The following is an 11739-nucleotide window of genomic DNA, read 5'->3' on the forward strand; positions in this document are numbered from 1 at the left end:
CGATACACCGTAACGAGGAAAGTTCGGGTAAACAATGTGAAGAAACGATATTATTTAGTGAAATTTTCCACCAGCCACACTGAATATTGCTGTTATTTTACGATAAACACGCTCAATTTTCGTGTGGGGCGAAATGCTTTCATGCTGCTATGAAAACACGCATTCTCAATCGAGGCGAATTTTTTTTCTCAATCGAGGCGAAGGATCCAACATCGGAGTGAAGCCTCACAGAAATCCGCTCAATTATGATTGCTGTGACACAAAACGTTTGAAACCAAGATTTTTGGGACGCGCCACTTTTTCCAGGAACTTTTTTGAGAATTTCGACAAAAAAAACTGGGGAGCATTTTATTGTCGGAATAAATGAAAACGTAGCTAGAAATATCCTCGCGGAGATTTCTTCGCCAAAAAGTCTCGGTTTATCGAGGTGGGAATTCCAGCAAAATAACGATGCTCTAAAAAACGTACCCGGGTGGAAAAAAAATTGCAAAAATTATTCAGAAATAGCAAAACAAAGCTGAAATTGACTACCTCAAAATGACGTTTATCGAATCGAGTTTTTTTTCGAGATATTCGACTTTTTGGGTGAATTAATTTTTTTACTTCCAAATTTGATGGCGTTTTATTGTGACATCGCACGAGCACGGAATTACTAAATTAAACTCTAAACGTTATACAATAGTTTGACATAATACCGAATTAGCCCGTTACGAGGTTCACTAAAGTTGCATGAAGGAAACGAAATGAAATTTAAACGGTCTTTGCATGAGCTCTGCTTTGGTTGTTTTCGTTTCAAGTTGATTTTCGGTGGGGGTCCGGTCCTCGAGGAGTAAGTTCACCTCGTGCTTGTTCTACTTTTCAATTATAATGAAGCCTGTTTTATTTCGGTATAACGAAACAAAAGAAAAGTTGGAGAGATGAAAACAGGATGAAGAAGTGAATTTCGAAGCGAAGCCCGCACGAGTCCTTCCACTGAGAATTCGTTTTTCGTCTAATTTCTCAATTGCCATCAGCCACGAGCGAGTTTCCCCGAAACGCTTTTTTTACTCGGATTAAGCAGGAATCTCCCTCCCCACGATCATCTTCCAATTTGTACCGCAGCATTTTGTACCAGCACAAAAACACTTTTACAACGTGCGTTCATTGTCAATTACCCAACAGTCTCTCGAGCTAATATCATGAATAAAGAATCTAACGAAAGTGCATAATTTCGTGGGATAAATACGAGGAGGGGGCATAATTTAGCGGTAGAATGGGATCGTGCAAAATGGGAGGGCCCGCTAAATTGGCTCTAATAAGAATGATAAGGAGAAAAGGGCTTACGGAAATCGAGACGACGAGGAAGGGTGGCGAGCTTCGTACGAAAAGTTCTCTCCTGCTCGAGCTAAAAGTTGGCGATCGTGCGTTCCGTTTTTGCTCCATCAGAGGGTAACTCCTACAGATCGTAGCGAGATATCATTTCGTCGGGTTCGGTGTGACTCATTGAAAAGGGAAACGTAGAATGAGCGCCGGGCTTTCTCGTTCGGAGTTTCGCGCCCAGAGAAACGAGTGGTAAATGGCGTGCGACGATGTCGAGCCGGTCGTGGGCGATGGTGCGACGAGAGGCAAACCGGAACGAATGAAAATTCGTTGTGTCGGGTGGCAGAGCGGAGAAGCCGCACACATCAGCCCCCGATCGCGGACAAATGAATCGCGTGACTCCGAAATGTAACCGAAATTCGAGACGCTCGCTGTGCGTCCCGCTAATTAAGGGCCACTTTTTCCCCTCTTTTCTCTTCTGCCGTCCCTCATCGTGACGAGTTTACGCAAAATTCACGCAACTCTGATTAGCGGAACACTCAACTCTGATGAAATCGCGTTCGAAGCAATTTCGCGGGCTCGAGAACTCTGACAAACCCTGCAAATGTCTGTTTGTACTCTTCTCAAGGGAGCGACATTTCCGGGCGGAGTCAAAACTCTTGACGAAAACATTTAAACGCACCGAACACTCGCTAAGAGATTTACAGTTTATCGAACTCCCCACCCCAAAACGCCAAAATTACCAGGCACGCCGAACAAGTTCGATGACAGTTATTGAGTAATTACTATCCGCAAATCCCACGCGCTCCACTCCGCTCGCGACCTCTCTTGACCCCACTTTTCGTCGAAATAACTTGCAGAGACAATTTTTCAAGCATCGATACGCCATCGAGTAGATCCTCCCATTAAAACCTCGTCCGAGTATTTTAAGACGGAAGGCTGCTAAGACACGAGCTCGTTTGCGCTAACGAGCATCGATTCAAATCCCTCCTCGCTTACACTCCGGGACTCGAGAGCCCCCGCACTATTTCTACATCGCTTACGCGTTCGTTACACGTTAAATATGACGAACCGCACTCGTTCCCGAGGATCAATGACTTCTTGATATGCTCACCATAAGCCCAGCTAATCTGAACTTGTACGATGAAACGTGATCGATTTATCGAACTCTCGAAACGTTACGAACGCGGAGCAACGTTTCTAGAAACGAGTTCAAAGAAACTGAGACAAGAACGAGGGAAAGAGCGAGCCACGTTACAGGCGACGAGACAATTCGAACTTTCAACATTCCTGCTCGCTTCTGTCGTAATCTCGTAAAACTCTCACCCTCGAATCAGACTCTCCAAAAGTCTACCACCCTTTTTCAACGCTGCGAAAGAATTTGAATAATTCTCGTAGAAATCGTGAAGAAACAACGAAACAGAATTTTTTTCCAAGTGATCTGATGAGTTTTTCTTTCCAGTCAAATATTTCGAATCACGAATCGAAAAATCTGTTCCGCCAGAAACACCGGCAAGGAACGTATTAATTAATATTAAAATTTCGACAAAAAATTGATTTTGAGCCTGTCACAATTATTCATTTTTTGAAAAACTCTTCATCAGCGATAAATACGAGAAAATATTTCGTCTCGCTATATTTCATCATACGAAATAATCCTTCCTGCAGCCCAGTCGATCAGAGGCGCAGTAGCGACGAAAAAAATAGACTCATAAAATTCTAATAAGATAACGAACAGACGAGCAAACTTTTTTAGGTTCCTTGATAAAGTGGTTATTTATATGTACATTTTATTTCCAGGAATTGATGCCCTGAGGATGTTGGAGCTTCTGATACCCCAGCACGTGGTACGAGGCCAGATGGTAAGGCTCGAGAGCACTTTCGACCTGGACAGCGAGACACTGTACTCCGTCAAGTGGTACAAAGATGGCAATGAGTTTTATCGCTACGTACCAAAAGACATGCCGCCGGTTCTGGTCTTCCCGCTTCCCGGTGTGACCGTTGACGTAAGTTATCGAGAATTAACTATTTTTTCCTGATTACCTTTTTTTTTATTCAATATTCTCGTAACGATTCTCGAAAATGCAGCGATTACGGGTATCGAGACTATCGAAAACTATTTTTGACATTTTTTCGTCACCCTCTTTCTGAATCACTTTGAAAAAATGCTCTTCAAGAATATTGCCAAGACTTTCATTTTTTTCTTATAGTCATACATTTTTTTCAACACTTTTTAGCGAGAAGAGAAAGATTTTTGGGTCCCAAAGAGACGAGAGTCTTCGATATTTCTTAACGTGCAAAAATACACATTTTTTCACAGAGATTTTCACGAGGTACGACGGCAGTTAAGGGCGGGGAACGTAAATTCAGTGAAAATAGTTTTTAGGAATATTTTTAGACCCTACACATAATACGTGTCTATTTTATTGATTGTGACATCATAATTCGATATATGAACAAGATTTCCTGAATTTTTAATACTCGAATATGAAAACTCGGTCGATTCTTTTTGAAATTTACAATAACAAAGAGGCATATTTTTTAGGCAAAAATCAGCGTTTTCACTTGCAAGTGAAAAAAATCCGCTTCGATTTATACTGTTGACCGATGGCAAACTTTTTTCTGAAGTGCCTCTGAAGATTTGCTGCCATCGAGTTAATTATTGATGTTCGGGTTTTGAAAATTTCGAAAATATTGTTCATACATTGTAACATGACCTCACAATGAAAATTGATTTGTTATAACCCGTCGCGTCTGAAAAAATTCTTATAAAATTGAGCCTTAATTTTCCACCGATTAGACGTTACCCCGCCCTTAAGGCGGTTAAAAATCACCCGTTTTTTTCATACAATATAATTTCATTCGTTGGTACGAATACAAAGTTTGTTTTAGAAATAATAAATCCATTAGAGAAAATGATAACTTTGCCCCTGGACGGCTTTGGTGCTCGACTCTTGGTTTTATTAAGTTTTCATGCAAATTCCTTGATTTCTTATTCCGACAGTCATTGCTATGTATGCGCAGTCTTTCGCGAACTATGGAAATCATAATTTATTAACTTGATTGCATATATCCGAAGGCTGAGCATCGACCTCCCATTCCGTAATCTGCGCAAATAACGAATAAAACAAAGCTATCGAGGTGTGTGGCACACTTTCGTGAATACGCACACACCGCAAATATGCGCGGGGCTCATTTTTTCTTTCGTCAAATTTGCCGTTGCTTCGCCATTGTTGAAGATGCTTCATTCTCAATTAGAACGTCCTAGGACTTTGATTGCTTCGTGAAAATCTTCTGCGAGCCGCCTCCAACGAAACGGAAGGAAATAACGAGTCTGAAATTCTCATTTTTCAGATTCATAATTCGACCGAGAGATCGGTCGTGCTCAATTCAGTGAACCTCATGAGCTCGGGGCGATACAGATGCGAAGTTTCTGCCGAGGCACCCTCCTTTCAAACCGTTTCGGAGCACTCGGACATGCTCGTTGTCGGTAAAGATTTTTTTTAAGTGACTAAAAATATCCACTCCTCTGATTTCAGGAGGAAAGGAAAGTCAATTGAAAATGAGATTTTTTTTCAATGGATTGCCGGAGCGTTCGGCGATATTTTTACTCTTTGGTGAATCGGATGCTTGACAATTACTTTCCATTCGTTAAAAAACGCTTGTTAGCTCTTCCTGCTCGATATTTTAAAATGTTTTGTTCTAATCCGGGAACAAATTTCATTGAAATTATTGAAATTATTCCTCAACGCATGGAGGTTCGTTGTATAATTGAAAATGATTTTCAATGAAATTTATTTTATCGAAAAATGTACAGAAATTCGTAGAAAAGTTTGATATTTGCTTCTTCTTATTTTGCATATAAAATCCATGCGCGATGCTCCGGATTTCACTTTTTTTACTCTGTATTCGCCAGACCAGAGTTATTTATCCGATAAATTTCTTGGAAAATACATGAAGCTCGACTGCCAGGGAGTTTGAAATAGAATTATCGGCTCTTTCATTCTCGTGCGGCAAGTCCGTGCTTTTATACTTAAAAAACGCTCCCGATCACTTAATTTTCCATATTCGTTTTAAGCTCTGCCCGAAGCCGGACCAGTGATAACCGGAAGAGCAGGGAGACCGCGTTATCAGGTGTCCGACGTCGTCAGGTTCAACTGCACTTCGGTGAGATCGAAGCCAGCTGCCATGCTCAGCTGGTTCATCAACCGTGAACCGGTGAGTTTTTATACAAGACACGAGCCAAGAAAATCCCAAAATATTCAACATTTTCTACCCTCGAGAACGAATTTTTTTATAGAACAATAGTCGACCTGTTTGGGCAAATTGAATTCAGACGTCAAAAGGTGTTCGATCGGGCGCAAAAGTGGCGAGTCGTAAAACAGACCAAAAAATAAGCGCAATACCGAATTCGCCGGGTGAATCGAACATGATATTTTTGAATTGTCAGATAAATCATTGTTTTTTGAACGCTGCAATTCAGTCGAGATTGAAAAATAGAGTGGGAGTTTGGGGTTCGGCGAGGATAACAGAAGCGTAAAAACGATAATGTATAAAAGAGGGAACGGAAAAACCCGCTGAGAATTGTTGCGGATATCGCGAACTGTGCATTAGGCTTTTCGAGATAAAAATCGTCGACCGAATCCACGTAATAAATGGTCGAGCAAGAAGAAAAAAATGAAGAGTTGAAAGAGAGTGGGAGAGGAAGAAACTTTTAACTTCTTTGTACACAGGTCGACCCACAATGGTTACGAGGACCTCACATTATCGACGTCGATCGCGAGGGTCTCGAGACCGCAGTTCTCGGTCTTGAATTTCGCCTGCAGAGAAAACACTTCAAACATGGCGACATGAAGATTAAGTGTTTGGCTACGATAGCGACCGTTTATTGGAAGTCGAATGAGCTCAGCATAGAGGGCGAGAGGCCCTACAAGGCGCCGGTTATGGAAAGCAGAGAGACCAGGGCCCAGGGTCACACGCACGCCGAACACATTTTAGGTAAATCGATTTGCACAAATGAGCTATCCGCGTGTCTGTCTCTCATCGCGATACTACCTTCGACCGAATATATTTCCGGTCATTTTATATAACGCTCTTTTTTCGTTTCCTTGCGACAAAGAAAAAGCCTGAAAATGTGAAAAGTTCACTCGAACCAAGGAGACGCACGACACGCGCCAGTTTCCTGTCGGAATTTATATTGCTGCGACGTTGCAAAAATTCTTCCTCTTTTCAATCAAATAACATCGTATGAAAAGTCGTGCTCAAGTTGGAAAAAAAAACTTTTTTACATATTCGAAGCATGCAAACTTAAGCATCGAGGTGAAGCGCGCAGCTCTCGATGGGCTCGAATGTGCTCGTTTTTCAATCTCGGCTTATTTCGCATCTCAAAACTTTTGAAATGTTTTAAAATTATTTCAAGATATTTAGCCTCTCGCGTGCATTGATCGAGTGAACTTGGTTTTTCGTCAGAAAATTATGTAAACGTCCATCATTCCGTGTGACAATTATTTCTACCTTGATCAGTTCACTTTTCACACTATTTTCGAAATATTTTACGATAATTGTACTCCCATAATACTGATAGTCAACAAGTTTCGTGGTTATTGATAAAGACAAACGTGAAATCTCATTTTTTGAGATAAAATTTGAAAATCAAAACGAAATTACGAGCCGGATGAATTTCAGTCTCGAACTAAAGTAAAATACTCGAAAGAGTGCTAAATAAAAAAGCGAATAAAGAGATTTCGTATGATTCTAGCACCTAGTCAAGGTTAATAGCAGTAAAAAGAGAATTGAGGGCCAGAAAAAGAGGTGAAGAAAGAGTGTGCGAGACAGAAAGAACGTTCCCTATAATCCAAACTTAATAGAAGGGCGGATGGAATAACGTAATGTGTGATTTTATTACAGCAGGTTCGAGTCGAAGAGCCACTGGGTGTGTTCTATTACTCGTACTAACAGGACTGTTGATTCTACGGTAGAAAAGGTACTTTCGTGAAACTGCAAGAACCATTGCGAGTAAATTGTTGCCCGAAAATAAAGAAGAAGAAGAAGAAGAAGAAGAAGAAGAAGATGAGGATGAGGATGAAGAAGAAAAAGAAAAAGAATTTGAAGAAAAAGATGAGAACGACGACGATGAGATGTTGCTATTCGAGCCAAGGTCGTCGAGTTATCTCTCATCGTTCCAATGAGTCAACAATTCGAAATATGAATATAAATATATGTGAATATATATATGTCGAATATCCATGTATATGCACATATACGTATATGACGTATAACTTCTATAAATTATCGTTGTTTCTATTTTTTATAATCGCACTTAGCGTACCGTACCGAGAGAATATTGAAATTATGAAGCGTCAACGACGTATCTATAGATATATCCATTACTTCTAATATCCAAAGAATTACGAAAAGAAATTTAAAAAAAAATCACTATGAAGTACGTCTCAAAACGATAAATGTTCTATCGTAACGATCGAATGGCCGAATATTCGATTGCTAGTCACGTGAGGAATAACAAACGATAAAATCGTCGTAATCGTGTCTTCGCGCTATTTCCATTACGTTTCCGACTCCGATTCTCACGGATGCGTTTGACCAGGGATTGAACTTTTCGTTCCGGATATTGAACAGTTTTATGATTCCAGAAAAGTATTTCTGCATGAAGGGTGCTGCTGATAGATTTTGTGGCTAAAACTTCCTCGTACTTCGTTGAAATTTCATTGGACTTTTCGGTATTTTGAAATTCTTCAATTACGTGTACCGAATGTGATGTTCTCAGATTTATGTTTCCTTTTCTCGTGAAAATACTCGGATGGTGAAACTCGTTCTTCCAACGATTGTAGAAACTCGATGATTTCGCTTGAGGATGCATTGCTGATATTTCACAACTAAATACTGCGTGCCGAATGTTTACAACTGGAAAAAAATCAAGACCAATTTCAATCGTTTTTGATACTTTGCGTTCATTAATGATAATTAGGATTGTAAAATCATAAGATTGTTGAAAGGAAATAACGGTTGAGACATAATTACTTTTTTTTCGTTACACGTAATAAATTTAAACATTTTTCTCAATGTTTTTCTTAAAACTTGAAAAAAAAAAGAAAAAATTCATGAATAATCATAAACTCTGCACATATTTTTGTAAAAATATTCAACATCAAATTCACAAAATTGCTGAAATTGCTCAAACACTTTCTGCAAAAGAAAGAAAATAAAAGAAAAAAAAGAGATGTAATTGATGAACTGAAATATCATTCATTGTCGAACGAGTGTTGGAACAGTTTGTCAAAAATTGATCAGCTAAATTCGTTTAGATCTCTTGAAAATCGGCAAAGTCTGGAAATTCGATGAACTAAAATCATTGTAACTTCTCAATGAACGAAACTTCTCTTAACGAAAATCGAATTGATTCACAGGAGCATTACAATTTTTTTTCATATAGAAATTATTATTTCATGAAATAGATATTTCAATAGACACAGGGACGAAACGAAGTTCAATCGATGGTCAAACGCACGTATTACATGCAAAAAAATGACAGTAAGAAAAAGTGTATATGTATACAGCGGTGGAATTCACGAGGAAGCGTGGGTGAAGAAATGTTCTCATGAACGCTTAAATCCTCTAATATCGAGACGAATCCTCTTCTCCCCAATCTCGATTAAAAGATGTTTTCATTTCCAGCTTTTACTGATCTAGTCCATAAAGATACTTACTCGTACGTTACACTAATCGTAAAGCGAATAAAAAAATAAAAAGAATCATTTTTAAATATAAGTTATAAAAATATATATTCTGTACACCGCGATTGGAGGATTTAAAGAGTAAAAGGATAAAGAAAGAAATAAGAGAACGCGAAATAATTGTACGAAAAAAAGGCGTATAAAAGTTGTTTATGTATAACTGTATTCATCGAATTTCTAGCGTTAAATTTGAAATGCTACAGAAGGGAGCGAGAACAAAAAAACATTCCCATTGTTAACCGATTGGAAGTAACTTCATTGAAAGAAAAAAAAAACAGACGAATTCTCGTTGGAAATCTGAGAGAAAATGCAAGGAAACGACAAAAAAATACCTTTAGCCTTTCACTGAGTGTCACGTGTAAGAAAACTTTGTAAATATGTATATATTGAAAAATGAATGATACGACTTTCTTTCTTTCATGATCTAATAATATCAATAATAAAGAATGTTACATGTCGATAAGTGGAAAAAGAATTGAGAAAAATATTGATTCAACGATTAATCTACCTCTCGCATGGATCAAAGAATTGTTAGAGATCGACAGTATTGGTGAGACAACGATCGGAAAAAAATGAGTGTTTCGATCGCTGAGCTTTCCCTGAAGCCGGTGGTGTGCGAGCAAAAAATTTCAATATTTTAGGAGCTGCCGGAGATTCCGCCTCGTCCTCCACGTCTTCCCACTCAACCGCGAGCGCTTTAGACTCCAATATTTTCTCTGCGGTCGACCAACTGAATCTCACTATTTGTGGGAATCCAAAAACTTGGTCAATGTTTTCAGTGAGCCATTTTTTTGTCAATGGATCGTTGGGATATCCACTACCATATTCTGAATTGTAGTCTCCTTCACGAAATTGCCAAGCTCGCAATGCGTGATCTCTCGATACTTTGGCACATATACTTGCAGCACTCACTATCGGATAAGTTGAATCAGCCTTCTTAGCCACTGTGATTTTCTCTATATCTGGAAATATGGCTTTCAATTTCGCCTGATACTTTTCTGGCTTTCCTACTGTATCGACATAAATTTCTCTCACGTTGACTCCTGCATCAATCGCTAGTTTTATCAGATTTATCGCAGAATTCATTGACACATCGTTCAGCGATACTTTGCTTCGACTGTACATGCTGTTCGCTATCACATTTGGCGATATCGCCTCTATTGACCATCCCATCTCCTCATGCTTCTCACATATCTTGTCGAATATCTTGTCTCTCTGTTCCTCCGTCAATGTCTTAGAATCTGCACAACCTAAATCTACCAATGTTTGCTTTCTGCTCAACGGCGCATAAGCTATTCCGTAAGACATTGGACCTAGCACCGGCCCACGACCAGCTTCGTCTACACCCAATTGACATGGTTCCTCTTTACAAATTTTTGGCACCTGACAGAAGAGAGATTTATGGAGAATTAGTCTTCTTGAATAGTGGAGCCGTCTTTGAGAAATGAATGAATAAAACTATTTTGGTTCTGAAACTAAGGAATAAGAGTTCTTGAAATGTTTGGAGAATCGAAACTGTGACTTATCAGTCTATTGTTTGAGTTCGATTTAATGTGTGGGATACATATTTTTGCAAAAACCTAAAGTTTTGGAAAATCTGTATGTTGGACTATCCTTAAGAACATAAATGGTCAAAGGTTTCATTTTTTACCAATGAACTAACACATTTGAGTTGATGGAAATTTTAAGAAAAATACTAGTTCTCAGGGAAGTAGCGATTCTAAGAATTTGAAACTTTACAATGCTTCCTCTTAAGAAATGTTCATATAATTGAAAAATCTTTGATGAGAAATATGTCAAATCGAGTGTTCAGAATTCTTTTGAAATTGGGTAGAAGTTTTTTAAAAAAAATTGGACGAAACAATCATAAGGAAAAAAGTCGAGCAATAATTCAAAATCATTTCTACACAGAGAATTACTAATGAATTTTGGTACGATACCTTTGAGCAATGTAATTTGTTGATACTATTATCAATCTTTTGAAAATACGGTATCAAATCCTGTCTACACGTTATTCGATCCTCGTCTTGGTATTTATCAATCGTGCCAGCATTATTACCAGAATCGTTGATTTTCCCGGAATCCACCAATTCTTCAGGCTCGCCCATTCTGAGTTCTTATAAAATTTGGAAGAATTCAATCAATGTTTATGAATTAGCACTGCGAGTAATTAACCTTTTTGAAGAGAAGTGTTTTTTTCAGAACAACCGCCAAAATCGACATAACAAAATTCAGGACGGTGAAAAAGTAACCGGATTAAAGGTAGAGAGGTAAGCACACACGACAATCCAACTCCAACCCCATTTAGCGTCCCTCTGACGACGACCGATTCAAGTGTGTTCCGACTAATGGGCAGTATCATTTTTGCAATTGATATATTACTTCAATATTTGAAAACTCTATTCAATCGAAATTAACTGAATATTTTGAATCCATGATAATTTTAAAATGGATCGGATTTTATAAATTTGTAAATATTCTTCATTTATTACGGCTCGATTGGTAAAACACACTATAATCGACTAACGGTATATATCTACGGCAAAATAATACGCACTATGGCCCTCTGGTGTGAATCGATAAAGACGGAAGTGACAGAGCAATGGGTGAATTTTCACAGCGAACACGATTTCCGCCTAGAAAATGGTGCCATTCGTCGAAATAATTTAAAAGGTTACCCGCCTATCAG

At 38.7% G+C, this 11739-nt stretch overlaps 2 protein-coding genes across 3 annotated transcripts in view; one reads left to right on the forward strand and one right to left on the reverse strand.

Moving 5' to 3' along the window:
• Positions 1 to 9525, forward strand: part of LOC122411125 (beaten path IIIc) — a 47275-nt gene extending 37750 nt beyond the window's left edge. Inside the window, exons 2-6 of the mRNA XM_043419680.1 lie at positions 3100 to 3305; positions 4654 to 4789; positions 5378 to 5517; positions 6033 to 6297; positions 7207 to 9525. Of these exons, the coding sequence (XP_043275615.1) occupies positions 3100 to 3305; positions 4654 to 4789; positions 5378 to 5517; positions 6033 to 6297; positions 7207 to 7277 (818 nt within the window). The 3' untranslated portion in view covers positions 7278 to 9525. The remainder of the gene's footprint in view (positions 1 to 3099; positions 3306 to 4653; positions 4790 to 5377; positions 5518 to 6032; positions 6298 to 7206) is intronic.
• LOC122411114 (ribonuclease H2 subunit A) lies at positions 7554 to 11375 on the reverse strand. Of its 2 annotated transcripts, XM_043419670.1 has the most exons (3): positions 10991 to 11375; positions 9559 to 10433; positions 7554 to 8220 (listed from the first exon to the last, which is right to left on the reverse strand). In XM_043419670.1, the coding sequence occupies exons 1-2, from the start codon at positions 11156 to 11158 to the stop codon at positions 9582 to 9584; spliced, it is 1020 nt and encodes a 339-aa protein (XP_043275605.1). In that variant the 5' UTR covers positions 11159 to 11375; the 3' UTR covers positions 7554 to 8220; positions 9559 to 9581. The 2 variants fall into 2 exon arrangements, with proteins under 2 accessions (XP_043275605.1, XP_043275595.1); XM_043419660.1 differs by lacking the exon at positions 7554 to 8220 and having other exon boundaries at positions 9197 to 10433.
• Between the last annotated feature and the right edge of the window lie 364 nt (positions 11376 to 11739).

This window comes from Venturia canescens, chromosome 1, assembly GCF_019457755.1.
Source record: "Venturia canescens isolate UGA chromosome 1, ASM1945775v1, whole genome shotgun sequence".
Classification (NCBI taxonomy): domain Eukaryota; kingdom Metazoa; phylum Arthropoda; class Insecta; order Hymenoptera; family Ichneumonidae; genus Venturia; species Venturia canescens.

Coding starts and splice junctions, on each gene's coding strand:
- LOC122411114 (XM_043419670.1), bottom strand. CDS start 11,158: ATGGGCGAGCCTGAAGAATTGGTGGATTCCGGGAAAATCAACGATTCT. Junction 10,434..10,990: donor ACAAATTACATTGCTCAAAG/GTATCGTACCAA, acceptor CTCTTCTGTCAG/GTGCCAAAAATTTGTAAAGA.